General features: G+C 33.7%; 2 protein-coding genes and 1 long non-coding RNA gene across 3 annotated transcripts; 2 read left to right on the top strand and 1 right to left on the bottom strand.

Annotated features, from left to right (window-relative positions):
- The first annotated feature begins 7,950 nt into the window (after nt 1-7,950).
- On the top strand, nt 7,951-11,335 carry PGGT-I (Prenyltransferase family protein). Its single transcript, XM_078322095.1, has 11 exons — nt 7,951-8,260; nt 8,525-8,600; nt 8,699-8,745; nt 8,980-9,119; nt 9,591-9,646; nt 9,738-9,814; nt 9,904-9,949; nt 10,300-10,415; nt 10,494-10,561; nt 10,753-10,840; nt 10,948-11,335. Exons 1-11 carry the CDS (start codon nt 8,087-8,089, stop codon nt 11,089-11,091), a joined length of 1,032 nt encoding a protein of 343 aa, XP_078178221.1. The 5' UTR covers nt 7,951-8,086; the 3' UTR covers nt 11,092-11,335.
- Nucleotides 11,336-13,035: 1,700 nt separating this feature from the next.
- LOC144572170 (inner membrane protein ALBINO3, chloroplastic-like) lies at nt 13,036-18,606 on the top strand. The gene is made up of 11 exons (XM_078321609.1): nt 13,036-13,530; nt 14,069-14,179; nt 14,374-14,448; nt 14,541-14,601; nt 14,838-14,911; nt 15,020-15,124; nt 16,194-16,301; nt 16,741-16,844; nt 17,044-17,178; nt 17,619-17,748; nt 18,234-18,606. Exons 1-11 carry the CDS (start codon nt 13,201-13,203, stop codon nt 18,336-18,338), a joined length of 1,338 nt encoding a protein of 445 aa, XP_078177735.1. The 5' UTR covers nt 13,036-13,200; the 3' UTR covers nt 18,339-18,606.
- Nucleotides 17,104-19,020, bottom strand: LOC144572171 (uncharacterized). The gene is made up of 3 exons (XR_013517695.1): nt 19,006-19,020; nt 18,120-18,739; nt 17,104-17,941 (listed from the first exon to the last, which is right to left on the bottom strand). It is a non-coding gene; the product is annotated as an uncharacterized LOC144572171 (long non-coding RNA).
- Nucleotides 19,021-22,494: the final 3,474 nt, after the last annotated feature.

The raw sequence follows: 22,494 nt of genomic DNA, 5'->3' as shown, positions 1-22,494 counted from the left end.
CTATATTCAGAACATTGAATTTTTGTACCCATCTTAATAAATAGTAAAAAAATTTAGAAAAATGTAAAATTTGATCTGCAAGCACATTTTAAAATATCCATCATGTTGAACGGTTTGGATCGACTGTTTGGACTTTGAAAACTTTGAAAATACCGATTGTTGAATGCCTACCGTTGAACAAAAACTTAAACTGAATTTTTAAGACACTAAACGAGGGTTCCAATGCCTCATTTTTTTTATACCTCATCATACCTCATATTTTATATCTTCATTTTCTTCATATTCAAAGTCTAAATTGTTGATCCGAACCGTTCAACATGATATCCATATTAAAATATGGTTAGAGATGAAATTTTATAATTTTTGAAAAAAATTTACTATTTTTTATGTGGTGTCATTTTCTTTTTTTTTCTGAAATTTATAATTAGTAAATTTTCTGGGTCTGTACAACAAAAATATTGATCCATAGTACGAACCAATCTGCGCTATGCATATTCGTAAAAGATCAAAAGAGAAGTTACAAGGCAAAGTTAGGAAATACCCAACTTGTAACACTATGCAAAATATGTAAATGGAATTAATGATTGAAAGTAATATATGAAATGCTTAAAGATATTTTTATAGAATAAATTGCATTTTAGTGTCAAGTATCATTTTATTAAGCATAACATCATATATTTAAGTTACTTTGTCCAATTATATGTTGTTAAGTCGGACAAATTAACTGATACAATAAAGGATTAAACAACTAGTACTAATTATAGACATCTTTTTAGTATTTGGACTAATTTGAAAAGCTTGAAAATTTTGAAGGTTAAATATATAAAATGGAAAACTTAAATTAAAGAAAAAGAAATTGATCAAGGTGGCACCATTGCCACGCGACATGTGGTGAGTGAAACACCACCTAGTTAGTTCCTTAATTGGGGGTCTTCTCTCCCGTAAAGAAAAGAATGAAAAGAAGAAAAAGAATAAACAGAGGGTTTTCCTCTAATCCCTTCATGTTCCACTTCTTTTATTCTCATATGAATTAAGATTCTTTGATGATTGAACTCTTGAGCTTGATTAGCACATATATATATATGCCGCTTTTGAATTGAGCAAGAAATTAAGCTAGTGATTAGGTGCAACAAGAAAATCTATCGGCATATATACTGTGGAATGAGACTTGACAGGACTGTTCGGAACAATTGATATACAATGATTGATCGCTCTATTTGCCCTACGATATCAGGTGCGAGGTTATTGGATTAGTCTGAGATTCATAACTAGGAATTAAATCGTAACTCACTGTGCATTTTGAATATTTGATTGACTGCATTGATTGAACTGTTGCATCATATGCATAGCCCAATACAACTGAAACTGAATTACAGGTAAGTCTGTTGACTGTCATGTTGATATTGTTTATTGATTGGTTGATTCTTATTGCAAATGATTGATTGAGACCACAGTGATTGAATTGAATGAATATTGAATACTGAAATCCTTGAACCTCCATATAGTGGAGAAAAATGATTATTATATGTAAAGTCTAGCTAGCTACTAGACTTTACTCCAGGACCCTTATGCGCATATGGTGAATGGCCCCAACTGAATCCAGTACCGGTTGGATAGGGGATATTGAATAAATGTGAATTGTGACTGTAAGACTAATGAACTGTGGTAACTGTTTTATCATTGATTTTCTTTCCGATAATGACAGTATTGTGATATTGATTTCGTATTGTTTTCGTTAATCATGTGTTGGGATAGTTAGAACGGTATAAGTCCTGACACGACAGATACATGTTATAGTATCTATCAGTGTTACCAGACTAGAAATTGTAAAGTTAAGAAACCAAACGTTACCAGACTTAGTGGTTATAAAGATTAGGTCCCAAACGTTACCATACTTAAAGTATTAAGAGATTTTGACCCAAACCATTTATTCTGATAAGATTCTTAGAGTTCTGATTTATTTATATAATTTTTGTTGTTCAATTGGATACTGTTATTGAGCATTTGCATTCGTCATTATGAAATAAACTGGTTGTTTCTCGTGCGGTGATTTCATTCTGAATATGGATTTCCTTCGAATCCAATAATCTGAGTGGCAATCTGTTAGTTTGTAATAATCTAGAAGTCAATAATACGATAAATTAATCATAAAGCTTTGTTCATGAATTGAATGTTTATTTATATAGCATTTTGTTGCCTTGAGTATTATTGAATTTATGGATCATTTCGAGTTCATGACTGAAATTGTGAAACTCCATAATATAGATGATATATACTCTTAAAAGGTCACTGACCAAGGTAATTAGCAGGAACACTAATTACCGCGATAAGGTTAGTATGTGGATTAAAAGATGGTTAAGTTTTACAAACCACCTGACACGAGATGTCATTTTAATCACATAGATACATGTTTTAGAAACATGGTATTTGACAGACCCCGAATGAAACATTAAATAGAATTGTGTTCGTGTCATTTATGTTTTCATTCAGTGTCACGTTCTACAGTATGAGGTATTTATCGTTCCCACTGAGAAATATGTATGTGTGATTGTTATCCACCGCTGTCCGTAAAAAGCAGTCATAACGGTAGCTTTTCCATATGTATAGCTTAGCTGAGGAAGTGATAGTTTACCAAGAATACTATTTGTCCCTCGTATCTCTATACGAGCTATAGCATCACTGGGCCCCTTGATAGAGTTAGATTATCTGCATGCGGTATAATTACAAGAGTAATTATATTTGATAATCTACTCAAGATCAAGAAAAGATACAGTTAACAAGGATGACACATATCTACCTTAAAACTGATCTGATAGCTATGAGACAGAAGAACTGACACAAGTAAATTGTTTACTGGATCGTGATATTGTACAGTACAGCATCATCTGTGTAATTGGATGGTCATGATGTGTTGCCAGATGCCACCCATGACTAACAGAAGTTAAAACAGTTTTAACTCTGTTTACCAACATAACACAGATCCTATTGGGTCACACCATATAGGAGCTACTCGGAGAATCTTACTGATTAATTATAAATTGATTATAATTAATATTAAGATGGTTATAATTAATTATACGTGATATAATTAAATTATAAATGTCATTTAGAATGACAAGCAGAAACAACGGTTAATTTATAAACGTACACGTTACGTTGTATAAAAGTTACCGAACAATAACCGAAAAGAAATATAATTGTACATGACAATTATATATATATGATTTGGAATTTTAATTGTTAATTATGGATTTGAATTATGGGTTTAAAAGCCCAAAATAATCAAAGCCTTAATTAAAATTAAAGGCCCAAAGTCAAAGCCCAAAATCAAAGCCTTTTACTATTCATGCCTTAATGGGCCAAGGGCAAAATGGTCATTTCACACCTATGCCACCTTGCATGACACCTTAGGGGTGTAGAAGCATGGAGAAGAGTGTGGAAGGGTGTGGAAGGGGTATTTTGGTCTTTTCACATATTAAAGGATGAGGTGTCAAGGGCTTTTGGTAAATAGATTTGTTTTGAGGGGTATTTTGGTCTTTTGCGAACCTCCTCAAAACACTATAAATAGAGGGGTGAGGGTAGAGAGAAAATTTGCTAATTCACATGTTAATCTGATTACTTTGTTAATCGGTTTTTCTCTCTTCCCTGATTTCGGTTATTACGAGATTCGGAAAAATATATTTTTGCAAACTCTGCGGTATTTCGTGTTTTGCTTTTTAAGTGAAACTGAATAACTTGGAGTCTTAAATATATTTAATCTGTCCCTATTTCGGTGAATAGTGTTTCTGCAGAATTCCGCGGTTTACGGTATTTCTGGCAGAAGAAGTAAATCGCTCTCCGGTTAGTCCTGGTGGATAACCAATAGAGGTATCACACGTGTGATACTGCGAGTCGATTCCATCCCTGGTGAGGCTCTACTCGCTCGGTCTGCATTCCAACTGAGATTTGGAATCAAGGTATAAATTGTTATATTAATCTATTTAATTTGTAAATAGATTTAATGCTTTAGGAAATCAATTATGGAGTAGATCTGTAAATAGGATTAAACGAATCTTCTTGATTCATTTAATCCGTAGCTTAAGTTAGATGTAAAAATTTTTGTTTTACTCTTTCCGCAGCTTAAGCTAATTAAATGGGTTTGAACCGTTCACGAAAACCCAACACAATCAGCACTGAGAAATAATTTATTATTTCTCACTCGTTTCCTCTTGTGGGTTACAGGTTTATTATACGAAGATAAAGAGCGCTTCTGGGTAATTGACAGCAAGGCCACCTAAAGGTATGGGATTTGGGTTTATTATATCTGACAGGGTGCAGAGAATATATCTCTAGCATCATCCACTATAAAATGTCAGATAATTATTGTAAATAAATTGGGATGTGGCAAAAATAATGGATGCTATTGGCAATGCATAAAAAGATTCATGCCTTGTGTTGAGTAAATTGAATGATAAAATGACGCGGCTGCATCGTCGCACCTCCGGATCGGGGGTGTGACACAACTGGTACCAAAATCCCCATAAAAAGCATTAAAATCACACAGAACATAAAAAAAAAGTATCTAGGAAATGAAGTTGATCACCAGAATTTTCTGTCAACAAGTTCCTCTTTACCAGTATTGCAATATAGAGAGCTAAAACTCTGTTTTTGTACCAGCAAGCATACAAGCTCGTACCAGCAAGCATACAAGCTCGTACCAGGAAGGATACAGGTAAACCAGACAAGAAGAGGCTCAACTTCGTTTTATTAAAATATTTCATGATGGGATAACAATCGTACCTTCACATCGACCAGTGATGACAGGTGCAACAAATTCTTCACACCAATCCATTATGTTGATTTCCTCTATATTTGTAAGATTCTTTTTTGTTAATAAGAATAATACTCTAAATTAATAATTCTTGTAAAATAATGTTATGGAATGCTATAAACATATACCTTCAGTAATATTATCAAATTCATTTGTACTGTCATTTTGTTGTATCAGCACCGGTGGTTGGTTCTTGGCTCTGCTGTATACCCTCTTACGGCATGTTTGTACACCTACAAGGAAATTCAACTCAATATAAATTTTGATATGGTACAAATTTTGATAAAAGAAATGAACTTACACTTGTTTTAACGATTGAAAAACAAAATATGATTGTACCAGCTCCATCAAAACGCACGCTTAGTGGAGGAGATGTTGCAATTGCACTTTGTATGGGAGAATTGCTACTCTGCCCTGTTTGCTGCTGCTTCTTTGCACGATTTTTCAGTAGAAGAACTTGTTTCTTTTCCTGACTCATTTCTTGATATGTTCTATTGAAGTACTTTCTCTTCTGTTTCAATCGTTTCTTTGTGAGACAGAAAAATGAATGATGTCAAAAATCGTTTGAAAGGTCAGCATGTGTGCAGTTCAAAACTTCAAATCGTGTAGAAATTGAGTTATTGCTATCGAAATACCTGATGTTGTCGGTTCTGTTGCATCTGAATTTTTTTTGCCATTGTTAAGTGGTGGTTGATTTTCCTTTCCATGACGGTGCCTCTCCATTGCATCTGGCGTGGAAGTGAGAGGAGGCAAGAGGAGGGCGGAGGTCGTGCGTTTTTTAAAAAAACTAATAGACGGCGGTTTGGTGAAGAGACGGAGAAGGGTGAAAAGACGGAGCGGAGTGGGGTGAAGAGACGGAGCGCCAGAATTTTTTTTAGCGGGGTGAAGAGATGGAGCGCCAGATTTTTTTTTAGGTTTTTAGGGATCATATGTGGCGCGAACAGTGGGTCTTAAGTGTTGAAGAGCAAAATTTAGAAAATTCTGCTATGTGTGATCTGAAAATTGAATGGCTGATATTAACTCCGAAAATTCAACTTTTAATCACAACCCTTGCGGGATCTAGACATTAAGCTCCTTAATAAGGTGAAAGAGATATGTATATGTATATATAATATAATACATGTATATATATGTATATATGTATATATGTATATATGTATATATGTATATATGTATATATGTATATATGTATATATGTATATATGTATATATGTATATATGTATATATGTATATATGTATATATGTATATATGTATATATGTATATATGTATATATGTATATATGTATATATTATACATATATACATTTATAAAAAAATGAGTTTATAAAAATAAAAATTGGAGACCGAATCCCCAATTTGGTCTAAAAAAAAATAGCTTTCCACACAGTTGCCCACACGAAAAGTGAAAAAAAAACCTGGAGACTGAATTGTCATTTCGGTCTTTATGATTTTTGAAAAAAAAATAAATCATATTGCTTTGCTAAATTTCATTTAATTAATTATGGTTTATAAAAAAATTCTATATATTTGCTCCATTAATCGATATTTAAAAAACGGCGGTGCTTATCGAGAGCTGAAAGAAATATTTACATTTTTATATTCAATCTGTTCTTCAGATTTTTTCTCTCCTCATATCTTGTGCAATAAATGCACAACACAAAAGAAAACAAGCGGTGAAATAAAAAAAATAAATACTCCTAAAAACAAAAAAATAAATAGACCTCAAAAGGAAACAACTTTATGAATAAATTTTATAATGCAAAAAAAAAAGAATTTAACAATATGTTATTTATTTTGTGTTTGTATGTTTATATTAAGTTTTTTTTAAATACATTGTAATTATGTTTGATTGAGAATTATGTCGCTAATTATCACCAAACTTTATTTTCAATTATTTCAAATATATTTTCTTCGAGAAAATTGTAAGTTCTTAAATTCGGATACAGATTGGATATTTGATGTATACAGAGATACATATCAGATATTAAATGGATAATAATCATATATTATAGATATATACATATTTTTTCATAATATATATTAAATTATATGGTATATCTACCATTCAGATACGAATAATTAAAATTTAAAGTATTTGTATCCACACAAATATTTGGATATCGGATATCTATATCTAATTTTTGAATACAAATCCAGATACGGTTGGATAATATCTAATCTGCTTGTACCCCTACCTAACTTTAAAAAAGAAAAGAAAAAATGTAGTGTTCGGTACACCCTCTTTGGAGAACCAAGGAGTCTTAAGCTTGTCAAATACTTGCTCATTTGCAAATTTTAAAATCACTTTCTTAAGCTTCATTTTGCCCATTTTTTTAAGCTTACTCCAATTTTTAAGTCCTCATTCTATAAGGCTTAAGCAATTGAGACTCTTTAAAAAAAAACTAAAAACTCGCTTTTTTTAATTTCTTTTGCCAAACACATCTTCCTTAGTGGAGCTTAAAATTTAAACCTACACATCTTACTGAACACTACCAAAGAGTTGGATGTAGAGCCCATCTTTTCTCGAATTCACATCCTCTCCAATACCAATCTCAAAGCCCAATAATACTACCCCCTACTGGAGTCGGAATTCCAAACCGGTTAAGATTTAATCTGAAACCATAAAGTAAAGATAATCCTCTACAATACCTGAGAGGATACGAATCCTCTTTACCCTCCCCTCTTTAAAAAGAACTTGCCCAACCATCTAAACTCTCAATCATCATGAATCAACATATACAATTAGAAAGAATTTTGATAAGTAATGAACAAAAAAAAAATTGAATATAATTCATGGGCACACAAAGGGATTGCTGCTTTCACCTTCTATATTTTTCTACATTTTTAAATGTAATGGTATAATTTCTTTTATATTTTTTATTACCATTGGTCAGTGTTTTGAATTGATTTAATTGAATAATGAGTATATTTATAATATAATTATATTTAGGCGAAAAATAATTAATTTTAAAATTTTGATGAAAAAATATCTAATTGAGGAAGTTATAAAGAACATATATATATATATATCTAAATTTTTCTAAAAAAATAATTAAAAATAGAAAGAAAAACTAAAACCGGAGACCGGTCATCTGCGTATTGATCGAGCAGTGCAGGACATCTCCTGTTATGAAAACTGGAGATCGGAATAAATAAAACAGAATGTTTAGTCCGCATTCCGCAAGCATCGTACATTCGTACTGGACAAGATCGAGTCCAAAGTCGGCGAATACCAAACGCTGAAACTCTCGTGTACCCGCCTGATCCGACGGCGATGGATGGTCCACAGCCGGTCGAATACGGCGAATTCGCACGGGAGAGACACGAGGCGTTCGCCGAGATGATGCTGCACGAGCTGCCAAAAGAGTACGCTCCACAGGAGATCAACCACCTCACTCTCGCCTACTTCGCCGTCTCCTCTCTCTCCCTCCTTCGCTCCCTCGATCGGGTAATTCTTGCATTCTAACCCCCTTTTTTATTCATATTAAGAACTTGAACTGTCAATGACAGTGCAATTTCAGTTGAATTTGGGAATTCTGAATTTGATAACAGAACACTAACCCTGGACAAAGAAAGTGAAAACATTGAAATTGTAGTTTAGGTGACTATGGAATCTAGGAATATTATTTTCAAATTTAGATTTATGAGAGTTACAGCCCTTATTTACCAGGCATGGTGGCATTACTTTAATACATAATCATTTAATCTTTAGGTTGACAAGGATCAAATTGCCAGGTGGGTTTTATCCTTTCAAGCAAAACCAAAGGAGATGAGCAATGTAGCCGATGGTACATATATTTTTCTATTTTTTTTTCCTGTGTATTTACTACTTTATCAGTCATTCTTGTAAACCAGTCAGATTTGTGATTAATTTTTAAAATTTTAGGTACATTTTTTGGGTTTTGTGGTTCTAGAAGCTCTCAGTTCTCGGAGGTAATATTTATACTCTTCTCTTTCTTCTCTATTCCTTTTATTTATTTTTCGGGAAAGAGAAACACATAGGTCACCACATTATTCAGTTCATATTCAAATGTTTCATACTTCAGAACATCTAAATTAATCTGATTGGTTTCTTCTAAGTTTCTCGGTTCAGTATAAAAGATGTCATATATATTCAATTTCTAATAGGTAAATTTTTCCACACAACTGCTATTTTTTTGTGTGCAGGATTCGTGTCAAAGTGTGAGTAATTTGGCTAGCACCTATAGTGCTTTGGCAATTTTGAAAGTTGTTGGTTATGACTTTGAGAATTTTAACTCGAGGTCAATCTTGGAATCTATGAAAAATCTTCAAATGCCAGATGGAAGGTAAACAAGTTGTTTGAATGGTATCCTTGTTTAAGACAGTACAAGTATGTAATTGCTGCTGCCAACATAATAAAATTTGAGCCCTTTTTCTTTCAGAATCTTGGCCTGTTCTTTTTCAATGTTCATGCGCAAAATGAGACTAAATCTTGTTGGTATAGTAATAGTTCAGTACTTAAAGGATTCATTAAGCAAAATTGGGCTGAATAGTGATCTGCTTCATTGCAATTGCAAGATCAGGGTATTTGAGGCAAAATTAGATTAAAAATTGAGACTTGCGTTTACAACTACTACAACTGATGGTCAATTGAAGCTGATTGAGCCTTTGGATATATTTTATTGATGTTTTTAAGGGAGTTGGTGTCTACCAGTACTCTTACCAGCCAAAATTCTAAATTTAATCCTTTAGAATTCTATTTATGATGTTTATTCCTTTGAAATTAGTTACGAAATTTCTTTTTCTATATTGTACAGCTTTATGCCAATTGACTATGGGGCTGAGACGGACCTTCGATTTGTTTATTGTGCTGGTACAGCGTCTTATGTACTATCCTCCTTAGCATTTGTCTATTTTAGTATCCTGGCTTTTTTATTGGAATACTCACTGGTTAAAGTATTCAGCTGCTATCAGTTCCATGCTAAATGATTGGTCAGGAATGGATAGAGAAAAGGCCAAGGATTACATTATCAAGTGCCAGGTTGGCGTTTCAAAGTCAGAAAAGATGTATTTTTAAATGCACCTCATAAAGTTTGCTAATTATTATTTCATACTCTTTTTTTTTTCTAGTCTTATGATGGTGGTTTTGGCCTGACACCGGGTTCTGAGTCTCATGGTATGTATTTCATTTTCATGGCTGCCCAACTTTTTTCGTAATTATTGTACATCCCACTTTTATTGGTACTCTATGACCATTATGCTCTTGTTTTTCTTTAAATTCTTAGCAGAGCTCTGTATTATTCAAGTTCTTTACAACCTACTTTAGCTTTGTGTGGCAATTTAGTATAACAAATTTAGAAAGTAGGTTCTGTACTAAATTGCGACACAACCAAGTTCTGAACAAAGCTCTGTACTATGACAAATTTAGAAATTATGAACTCTTTGTGTGGCAATTTAATAATTATTGTTTCTTCCAGAACCCTGAATGAGTAATATATAATTTCTAAACTGGCTTTAGTGTGACAGGTGGCGGGACATATTGTGCAGTTGCTGCTCTTTTTCTCATGGGATTTATCCAGACTGATTATAATAATAGGTGTACTATTATTGATATATCTTCACTTGTTGAATGGTGTTTACAGGTGAAGTCTTCTTGTTTCAAATATACTCATTATCAGTTTTCTTATATGCTCTTTTGCTGAATCCAATTTTAATTTTAGAGGCAAGGGGCTGATGGAGGGTTTCAAGGTCGAGCTAACAAGCCCAGTGATACTTGCTATGCCTTTTGGTATATTCTTAAATAATATTCATATATTAGTCATTACAGTTACAATTACCAGTATGGATGCTGATTATTATCATGACTATTAGAACAATTCTAATAGTGATTATTTTCATTGTTGTTATATAAACTCAAATTATATAAAAAGTTAAGCCCATGTTTTAAGCCTAACTGACTCTTGCTCTTTCTATCTCTAGGGTTGGAGGTGCACTGAAAATGTTAGGGTTATATCACTTGATCAACCAATCGGCACTTCGTGACTTTTTGTTATCTTGCCAATCACCGGTAATAATCCATTCTTTCATGTATATTTTTCTACACCTGTAATCAAAAGTTTTTTATGTTTGATTCGATAATATATTACTTCCTTTCATTACTTCTTAACTTTTCAGTATGGTGGGTTCACAAAATTTCAGTACGAGGCAATACCCGATCTATATCACTCCTACTACGGCTTTGCAGCTCTCAGCTTGTTAGAGACGGAACTTGATCCCCTTTGTGTCGAGCTGGGCCTGGCTACATTTAGTCAATTGTAGAGGTTATGCAAAAATTAAAATGCTGAAATTCCTCATAATTAATTGGAAAAATCATAATGTGTGTAGATTTGTAAAATAGAGTACAATAGAAGTATCGAGATGGGCTTCAGGAGATTTTGTTGTACATCTAAATTATTTGATGGGGAATTGATGGGGAATTTTGTGAGATTTTGGTGTACATCTAAAATATTTCCAAAATGGATGTTGCAGCAATTTGAATTTGAATTTGAACAAAAAGCAAAAAGTTCTTTTTTGTTGCAAGTTTTCCTTCAGTATAAGAGTATATCAGATAGACATCCTACAAGGTCTCCTGTACTATTCTCAGATTCTGTGGAACGCTATCCTTTGCAGAGCTGTGCGGAGCTTTTAATCTGGACGGACCAGATCAGATCTCAAAATTTGGGCCCCTCTGATTTGGTCCGTCCGATCAAAACAAACGGACCAGATTAAAAGCTCCGCACAGCTCCGCAGAGAATACTCCGCAAAGGATACTCTCCCAGATTCTGTAGGGGATCATGTGAGCAGTTTGCCAGTTTCTGTAAAGTTATGTAATGTTTCAGAGCAAGATGACGACGTGTAAAAACTCTGTAAAAAATTATTCTCCGGGAGGTGTTATTAACATTTCTTAATTATCTTTTTTTTTTTGAAAATCTCGCAGAAGCTGCGAAATCACATTTCTTAATTATCTCAAACAAAGGTGGAGAGTAACGAATATTGCATGTTCCGGTTGAGTCCGCATCCTCTACATTAACTCAAAAGAGCATTTTTGAGTTAATACATATCGGCCGTCCGATTGTAAACAGAATCTATTCGATCACTGTCTAAAAAATTGAGTCTTTAATATAAGTGCGGATCTAATTTGTATAAATTTTGAAGCTAATTGGACAGTTAAGATGTATTAACTCAAAAAGATTCAAAGATTCATTTTTGAGTTAATGCAGATGATACGAATTCGTTCCGGTTTCCGTATTCATTAACAGCTGACAAGAATTTGACTCAAGTCAGAAAGTGAAAATTGATACATCAAAATAGAGTCAGGTTTAATCTGAGGCGTCCGTACATACGGATAGGATCAACACATACAATTTTTAAAATTGATTACGGTCTTTCTGCAAATCTGTTCTGTGACGAACTGACGATACCTAGAAATTTTAGCTCAAAAGATACTCTCGAAAATGTTCGGGAATTTATTTCATTTTATTTGGACTAGTTTTCACAATAATTTCAATTCATGGGAAAACAAATAGGTTGGAGTTAATTTTTTTTTTTTTTATCCACATCCTCTGTTTCCTCTTTTAGAACTATTTTCCTCACCGCTCTAGCAGTTCCAAAAAACGCAGGATAAGATGACTATGTTGGGTATATTCCGGGTACACCAGCTTGATCTGAATCCTACCTGATAGTGTATGGAGTATGGACTGAGTGCGTGCGTATCCTCCGTTCTCCGAGATATCTCATATTTTGCGTGACCGACGTGTCCGGTGCCTATTCGGGGACGGCGCAGGGGACCAGCATTATTTGTGATTTGTGATTCGTGCAGAACGTATTTGAACGGTTGAGATTTCCCAAAAAATCACCAAAGTATGAGATATCTGATGCGAATTTGCATGGACTATGGTTATCGTAATTGGTAAATATCTGCCGCCGAAACAGCAAACACCAAGGTTCACTATGAACCATGTCTGTCCCTCTCTCTGAAGGAACTTGTGGGATACTGGGATGACAGCATTGAACCTGAGTCCATATCCTCTTAGATAACAGAATATATTATTTTCCCTTTTCAATCTTTTTTTTTTTTTTTATTTCTTTATCGTAGAAACAGAGACGAATTGTTTTCAATCCACTGGTCCGGTTGAAAACCATATAATTATAAACCGAGACAAATGAAGTGCACACAATTATTTGCCCACTGTGAGCCCGGTCTACTCTAAGATTGAGCCTCCCAAGTCCAAACTCTTCCAAGTACTCGGATAACAGCCTCTCAAAGAAAGAGAGAGAGAGAGGCCACTTCCTCTGTCCTTCACTCTCTCCTCTCCCCCCTCTGCTTATCCCTTCAATCCCTAGACACCGGAGGGAGGACGGTGATAAACCCCCCCAACCCTTGAATTCATGGCGCAAGCTACAATCTTCACGCCTCTCTCCCCTCTTTCGACTCGCCACGGTCGCCTCTTCTCTCGCACCTTCTCCACCCCTTCGCAGCACATCAAGAGAACTGGCGTCAAGGTGAAATTGAGCTTGAACGACATAATACCTCCTTTGGGTTCAGTAGACGTCGACTTGCATGCACTTGGGGAGAGAATTGAGGGTTTGATGTATACTCTGGCTGATGCGGCTGTAGTTGCAGCGGACCCTGTTGCTGGAAGTGCTGCTGATACAACAACACAGAAGAATGGTGGCTGGTTTGGGTTTATTTCTGATGGTATGGAAGTGGTGCTCAAGGTAAATTCCATTTCTCTTTATTTATCTGAATTTGAATAGCTAACTCTTGGAGCTGGTGGTGGTCTGGTGGATAGACCAGACTCAATTCATATTTAGTTTGGTCACTGTATGAACTTTGTCCTGATTCAGGACAATAGATCCTTGCTGAACTTGACATTTTTACTCAATTGGAATGTAATTATGGCATTACAGATAATTTAAAATTATTGAAGCTTATGTTACCCAAAATTAGGTCTAAACGGCCAAACCAAATCGTGATTTGGTATTTTTTTTTTTTTTTCCTTTTTGTTGAATCAATGGTTTTATCATACATACTCTATGAGTTTCAAAAGTTCAAAATCATCCCTCCCTGTTCATAAATCATATATCCCTCTTGAGTCCTGACAAAGATTTGTTTCAGCAATTATAAAATTGAGGAGGTGGCAATGCTTCCCACATTTATTAGTTGTATATGCTATATTTTTTTCTTTTAGTGTTAATCAAGAATTTCAGTTCTAATGATTTTTATTGTTATTTTGATTGTATCTTTTGAGTGAAGATCCTAAAGGACGGCCTTTCAGCTCTGCACGTACCATATGCGTATGGTTTTGCAATTATACTTCTCACAGTTATTGTAAAAGTGGCAACTTTACCTCTGACAAAACAACAGGTGAAATTTCTAACCTCTTTGCCCGATTACTGACTGCTCTTTTTACTGGTTTATGTATCAAACAACCTTTCTAAAGTTGGTAAGGGTATCTCAAAGAAAAAGTAATAATCAAAGATGGGACAATATAATGATAATATGGTGTTTTCTGTTTCATCTAGCAAGAGAAATTTATATCCCATGATTTTGTTTTATAGGTAGAGTCGACACTTGCAATGCAAACTTTACAACCAAAGTTGAAGGCAATTCAAGAAAGATATGCTGGCAATCAGGTTCTATTTTGTTTCTTGTGAAAGTAAACTTTTGAGTCCTTTCTTTCATAAATTTAGATTCCTAACAATTTTGTAATACTCGTGTCATTTAGGAGAGAATTCAACTTGAGACAGCTCGATTGTATAGACAAGCTGGAGTAAATCCTTTAGCAGGTCCTTATTCGATCTCTACCCTCCTTTCCCCTCCCTCTTTTATTTTTTAAATAAAACTGGGCTGGTCTGCAAAACAGATTTTATATCCTTCCTCCTCTATCTCTCGTGGAATCTTGGCAGTGGCTGCCAAATTTCTCTCCCCCTCCCCCTCCCTCCCTCCCTCCCTCTCTTTTGAAAAACTCTCTGTTTCTCACTCTCTCAGTTTTATCTGGTTTAACATTAGAATGCATTAACAGGGTGCTTGCCAACTTTGGCAACAATACCTGTCTGGATCGGTTTGTACCAAGCTCTTTCAAACGCAGCCAATGAGGTACATAATTTTTTTTACTCCTTTTAGTCGTTTTCGGTAAAGAGGTGATCTTAACTGATTTTGTTTTATGAAATTAACAGATTTTTTTTATTTTTTATGAAATTGAAGGGGTTATTTACCGAAGGGTTTTTCTGGATACCATCACTCGGCGGGCCCACCACAATTGCAGCTCGTCAAAGTGGCTCTGGCATTTCTTGGCTCTTTCCTTTTGTGGTAATTTTACAATAGTCTTTTTTTTTTTGAGGGTAAGGTGGCAAGTTGCCATCTTACGATTTTCATTGATAAGGAAAATTATACAACCCAAATGGGCTTAAAGTTTGAAACTTAATTACAATTAATTACATTATCTCAAACAAACCTCAAATTCCATCTACCAACTAGTCTATCATTGTACCTTCTTTCAAGGGAGAGGTTGAACATCCCTTTTTTTGTAATATGTTAGCCCAACACAGACAAAGATGGCATGAGTATAATTGAATCATTAGAAAGTAAAATTTATTTTGCATAAAGAGTGCATTCCTTACAATTTTATGATTTCACGAACATTAGGGACATTGAGCAGACATAATTGACTATATTAATAAAGTTTTAGTTTGGGCATAATTTTTAATTTTAGCTTTTTTTCTTCTTCCGTACAATACCACCAGTTTCTCATTAATATAAACTCTTTATGCACCCTAACTCAACCCCTCATCCAACCAATTTTTCTCTTTACACTTGCATCCTTCACAATTTTTTACCACACAACTCTTTACAAAGTTAGACTCTAGTACATTGCTCATAAAAAAAAATAGAGGAGAAATGTAATATTTGTTCTATGTGGCACTCCCAAGAGCTATCCTCACCCCTTTTTTTAATGCTCCTGTGTGTATGCTTCTGAAATATGTTGCTTTTGTAGACGTATACCAGTCCCATAAATCATACATTTCCTGCCCATCCTGTGCTCCTGCTTTGTTGTGTGTAGTTTCTGGGACATAGATTTGCCCATCTTTTTGCTCCTGTCTGGACATCACCAGTATGATCTCTTTATCACACCTACTTGCACCAGTCGGCACCATTCCTCATTAATTCGCACTAGTCCTCAAAAAAATCAAAGCTTCTTCAGATTGCCTCTGAAGCACTCTCTGCAGTCTGCACACATCTTAATACAACAGGGGAATATATAAAAAGATTAGTATTTGATCTTATTGGATGTACCCATTACTTCTATCTTAACAATCTGTATTTGATCAAAGGATTTTAGATAATATTTTTGTTATATATCTAAGCTCATTCTTTTCAGGACGGGCATCCTCCGCTGGGTTGGTCGGACACAATAGCTTACCTGGTTTTACCGGTACTACTTATAGCTTCTCAGTATGTCTCTATGGAGATCATGAAACCCCCTCAGGTGTTTTTTTTTTAAAAAAAAAAAAAAATCATTTTCTATTTCCTTGTCAAAACAGTACTAGTTATTTTTATTTATTATCCGAATGTTAAAATCCTAATTAGGCCTCAATTTGTGCAACCGGGCCTCACATTTTGAGTAGAGCAAAGATGCTCAACTAAGATTAAAGAAAAAGTCCTCGTTGGCCCTCTTTTCTCCAGTCAAATATGAGAACTCACAAATCAAAATAAAAAAAAACTAGTAATAAACTCTGTACATAGCGCATACGAACACGACAATGGGTACTACTGCTGACCTGGCCAGAGTAGTACAGAAAGCCTATCCTTCAACCGTGGGCAGGTTGGGAGTACATTATTTTCTCACATTAAAGGTCGCTTCCTACTCTATGCAAAAATATGGGTAATAGCTGATTCTTACAAGTTAATTTGATTTTCAATAATAGAATGATGATCCTGCGGCAAAGAATTCACTTCTAGTTTTTAAATTTCTCCCTCTCTTGATTGGCTACTTCGCTCTCTCTGTACCGTCGGGTCTCTCCATTTATTGGTAATTTCCTTGTAAATTGAAATTGTACATCTTTTAGTTACATCCATTTTTTTCTTTCTTTTTTTATTCCCATATGAGCCCCCATACTTCACCTTATTGCAACTCAAACTCACTGCTTCCAGCATTTTTCAGAAGCCTTAGAAAGACATTAAGAGAATATAGATGCACATTAATTCTACTTTTTACTTTTCTTTTTCAGGTTTACAAACAATGTACTTAGCACAGCACAGCAAGTGTGGTTAAGGAAATTAGGAGGTGCTAAACCAGGTGTAAGTCAAGATGGAGGTGGTATTATTAGTGCTGGCCGTGCAATTCGATCGGATCGTGGTGACAAGTACTACTACTGTTCTATTATTTATTTTTTTAACCAAAACACCTGTAGTGCTTCTGAATTACAAAAATACCTAGAAGCTCAATTTCTGCTGGTTCCTGTTTCCCAAGTTTTACTCATTTCCCTAATTGGCTGATCAAAGCTTCAACTGTGCAATCAAGGCCAATTAATGCTCAACCCTGCAATTAAGAGATCAACTAATAAGAGGAGCTAGGCACAGTTAAGATAATAAACAATTAAAAAATTCACGTAAACACAAGTATTACTTGCCATAAAATCTGGCAAGTGCAGGCATGTATTAATTGTTTTTAGCTGGTAGAGTGGTAGTGTACAGGCTACACACCTAGTACAAAGGGCTGAAGTGACTTGGTAAAATATTGAGGAAGATCCTTCTTTACATTGTAATAGAAGTATTTACTAATTCAGATCTATTTCTTTTCCAGGTTTAAGCAGCTAAAAGATGATGAGAACAGAAGGAAGCTTCCAAAGGCAGCATTGAAAGCACAAGAGTCTCAAACTGCAGGCCCCACTTCAGAGTCCGATGAAGATTCTGACAATGATGCAAATGTTGAGGTACTTGCTTTGGGAAACTTTTTTACCTATCCGCTCTCCTATCAATTAAACATATTTAATGTGCATTATTGCTTTTTTAATAAAAGTGGACCAAGTCCACCAGTTCATATTTAAATTAAGTAGTTTGTTACAATATTGGTACCAAACAGCTGGTATGCATAATTAAGTCTTAAAAGAAATTACAAAAAATTAACTATTAATTTTTTTTTGAAAAAGTGGGGATACCACTTGGTTTCATTATAAAACGCCCAAGTTCTTACAAAATCCAAAATATACAAAACCAATAACAACTAAACTGAAAATAGAAACATCTAAGACAAAATACAACTAAAAACAACTAAGTCAACTAGAGCAAAATATACAAAATTAACTATTAATGTGTATTATTATCTATTTGAACTTTCATGCATATATATCGCTTTCAAAAGTTTGGATAACAGTAATCATTTCTGTAAATATGTCTTCTTATAATAAATGCTTTTCAGAAGGAAGAGGTAGAACCTAGCTACAGCTCAAGTACTAGCAAGCAGCTTCCAAATTATTCTCAGAAGAAAGGGAAAAGGTCAAAGAGGAAACGTACTGTCCAATGATCTGTTTATACTGTTCATTTTTTTTTTCCGGTAATTTTGGTGAAATTGCAAAACCTATCAGGGGTTGGCAATGAAAAAAGCGTCACAGTGCTCAATTTTTCACTGCTGGGCTACTTCGGCAAGGATAAAATGATTAATTTTGGATTAAATTGCATTACTGGGCCTAATATTGTAGCAAATTTCAGGTAGATGAGATATCGCATATTGTTTGTGAATGATTGTTGTAATTAAAACTTATCAATTTGATCCGAGTACTAATTTGCTTACTAACCTCTGTCGGTTACATTTTTCTTATTGACAAAAAAAAATGACGTAGGGTAAGCTTCGTTCAATCAAGATGGTATGCCGATTATGTAGCATCTCTAATTTTTAATTATATGCAGCAAACTTCTTTTTATGCACTACGGTCATGTTTGGTTGTGGGGTAAAGTTAATCCGAATTATTTTTTTTAGTCTAAGTTAAGATAGATTAAAATAATTATGTTTGGTTGGAGTTTGATGGAGTAAGCTTATAAAGATAGAGAAAATTATAACATGATGTTATTTTAACTGCGAGATTCATAGGTGGAGTAAGTTACATCACCTAGAGAAATAGAATAACTTAATCTGGATTAACTCAAATGTTACTTCATCTTACTTCACAACTTACTCCACAACCAAACATAACCTACATTTGTATACGGGTGCCTAGTACAGGAAACACCAGTGTTGGGAGATCAAATATCAAAATTCGTGATATGATGATTGCTTATTTTGGTTAATTGGTTTGCAATTGAGCGATAACGAAATCACGTACTGATGATTCAAATTAACCACCTTGACAGTAAGCAGTAAGCACAAAATGTTAAAAATAATACCATCTGACAATTCTTCAGGAAATATTCGGTAATGCTGAGAACAATGTAGTAGGGAACAAATTGGTTTTCCCTGTGATAAATTATTCAATGTAAGCAAAGTTGTATATCAATAATATGTATACCTACTGAAGAGTAGAACTAGGGTGTTCTTAAGTTTACCAAGTTTTTTGGTGAACTCAAGTTTAAAATCCATCAAATCTGCTTCAAATGACGAATCCGAACTGTTGAAATCCGTTTACCTTACGAGTGATGTGTCTACATGTGAAAATTTTAAACATTTGAATTAATTTAGTATAAAGTCAAGCTGTCAAAATTAGAAGGTTAATAAATTAATTTTAATGCATTCATTTTTTGAATTTTTTTGACCACTTGACTCTATGCAAAATTAATTTTAAAATAAAAAATATTTACATGTAGACGCATCACTCGTAAGGTAGATGGGTTTCAATGGTTCAGATTCGTCGTTTAAAGCCGTTTCGATGCGTTTTAGACTTGAGTTCACCAAGAGTTTGGTGAATTTAAGAACACCCTAGTTCTACTCCCTACTAAATACCAAAAGCATAGCCAAGTTGTAGAAAAAGAAAGGCATGCTAGTTAACGGTCAAATCATTACAAATACACTTAACGGATGTCTGTTTGCAGATGAAAACGATTAATCGACTGTTTTACTGTTTAATCATCCATTTATTCCTGTTTATTTCCGTTTATTTCTATTTATTTTCATTTATTCTAATTTATTCCAGTAAATATTTATTTTCACATGGATTTTTTTTCCTGTGATAGTGTGTGATAATAAGTTTTATAAATCATGTATTGTAATTTTATTTGCGCTTGGACATACATCTAATATTGTTTATATATGTTTTTTCTTCTTACTTACTTTGAAATTGATTAATTCTTCTGTTATTTATATACCAAATATTTTTCTTAATTACTATGTAATTTTTTCAATTAGTACAACATATTCATTTATGAAACTAAGTTGTTATTATAAACTAAATTTAATGATTTAATGATTTTATGTTGGAATGTTTCATTTCTTTCAAATAAAATGTTATTAATATTTGAAAAGGCTTAATTTTTTAATTTATATTTTCATGAAATAAATGTGTTACTTACACATATAAAGTACTTATGCGTTAAGAAAAAATAAGCGTAGTGTTATGTTATAATAATAGAACTAAGTTAAATTAAGTTTATTTGATAAGTTTAATGAGTTAAATTTTATTTACAACACTGCTAATCTGCTACACATGCAGTTAGTAATGAATTAATTAAATCATAGGGATAGGTCACTTTCCGATATTCCGATTGGTGGTTGAATTAAATTAGGAAGGGAATCCAGCTGTAGCAACCGAAAGTAAACTTATTTTTGAAGATCAAAGTTCAAAGATATTGTTTAATAATGTAATTAATTATTATCAGCGCACATTCACACCCCACCTGTCTTTGTCAGCATTCTCTAATCTGAAAGTAGATTAATAGAAAAACACTATGCAGGAGAGTTGTGTTACACGTGCAGGAGACGATATTAGATTATTGAAACTCGATCCACTTCGTTCAAAAGAAGATGAAATGGAAATAAATACAAAGCTTGGGGTTGGCTCGGGCTCTGCTCTTCTATAATGAAGTCAGTGTGCTTAGTAATTTCTATCATTTAATTTTTATTAATTATGTTATCTCCAATAAATTTTCACATAATTTAAAAAAAAAATTATATAGTTCAATTACTCATAATGTTTTAAAAGAGAAGGGGAGCTATGCACATTGAATGAAAATCAATTGATTGCTATTTTTTTTTTTCTATTTTTTTATATGTATACATTAAAATAATGTATAATTTAGAGTAAAATGATATGACTAGTGTAAAATTGACTTACATTCATAATATAAATTTTTTATATAATTAATTTTTATCAACGTCTTACTTTATAACTTAAAAGTCTGACTCCATTCATCCATCATACTTGAGATTTGAGAAAAAGTCAGTTTAGATCAAAAGTTTTTTTTTTTTTTTGACAAAAGTGGGTATCCCCACCAGTTTCTTATAGAAACAGAAAATGTCAAATCTTACAATAATCAACGAGGTAGACCTCATTGTGCAAAACAAAGACAAACATACTCCAGATCAGTTTAGGAAGCATTACAAAACAACTGCTGAACAATTAAAAGAAACTAGTAACTATGAAAAATAGTAAACTTCAATCTTCAGTAGAAGCTGAAGAGTAGTCCATATGACCTTCATCAGAAGGTTGGATATTCATGTAGCTTGATTCAACCCTGTCTATCAAGAATTCTGAAAGGTCCCTCTGTGCATGTCCAGGTTCTTCTTCCCCTGTATCCAGAGTTGGGCCATCCTCTATTGAATCTGGATTCATAAGAGGAACCATGCCTACCTGAGTTAAGTTACATACATTCATAGGCAAAATCAAGGTTAATTTAAAGTAAGTTTCATCATTTTTGACTTTACACCAAAAGGAAGCTAATGAAATTATACTGGAACCTATACTAGCTATGGAGGGAATTACTATATTATCAAAGCAAACTTTGTTTCTAGTTAACCACAAAGTCCATAGTGTAGCTGCTCTAACTAACTCCACTAATAATTTATCTTTTAAAGGAATACAGCAATCAATATACCAGAGATCATCAATTGTGTCACAATTAAAGTGAAAACCGTTATGATGGGCTATCCAAGACCAAATTGATTGCGCTATGGAACAAGTAACAAATAAATGATTAGTAGATTCAAATTCCCCACAAAATATGTATTTCCTGTCCATCCCCTATTTAACAAATTTTCTTTGGTTAAGATCCTATTCTGTTTTAATAACCATAGAAAAACTTTTATTTTTAGAGGTATATTAGCCCTCCAAATTGTTAAAAAATTCCTATTTTTCATTCCCCCAAACTCTAACCATTTATATAAAGAGTGCACTGTAAATTGGCCATTTGTGTTCCATCTCCAAGTTATTAGATCAGGTGCATCAATTGGAGTAAAGGAAACACTATTTCTTAGGGTATTCCATTCTATAAGTAAGATTCCAGTAAGTTGTCTATTGAAAGTTATAGAAATTTGGAGGTTTGTGGAGAATGCATTAGCTACCGAGATTGTCGGATTAGTTGAGGCTCTAAACAAGTTCGGGTAAGTACAATATAAACTAGATTCTCCTTGCCATCTATCCAACCAGAAGGATGTATCTTGACCATTTCGCACAATTCTATTAATTCCTAAATCAATAATTGTTCTAAGGCTGGTGATTCCCTTCCAGAAGTGAGAAGGTCTTTGAAAATCTAAA

This window comes from Carex rostrata, chromosome 20 (genome assembly GCF_964058835.1).
Source record: "Carex rostrata chromosome 20, lpCarRost1.2, whole genome shotgun sequence".
NCBI classification, from domain to species: domain Eukaryota; kingdom Viridiplantae; phylum Streptophyta; class Magnoliopsida; order Poales; family Cyperaceae; genus Carex; species Carex rostrata.
This window is presented reverse-complemented; position numbering and strand designations above follow the sequence as displayed.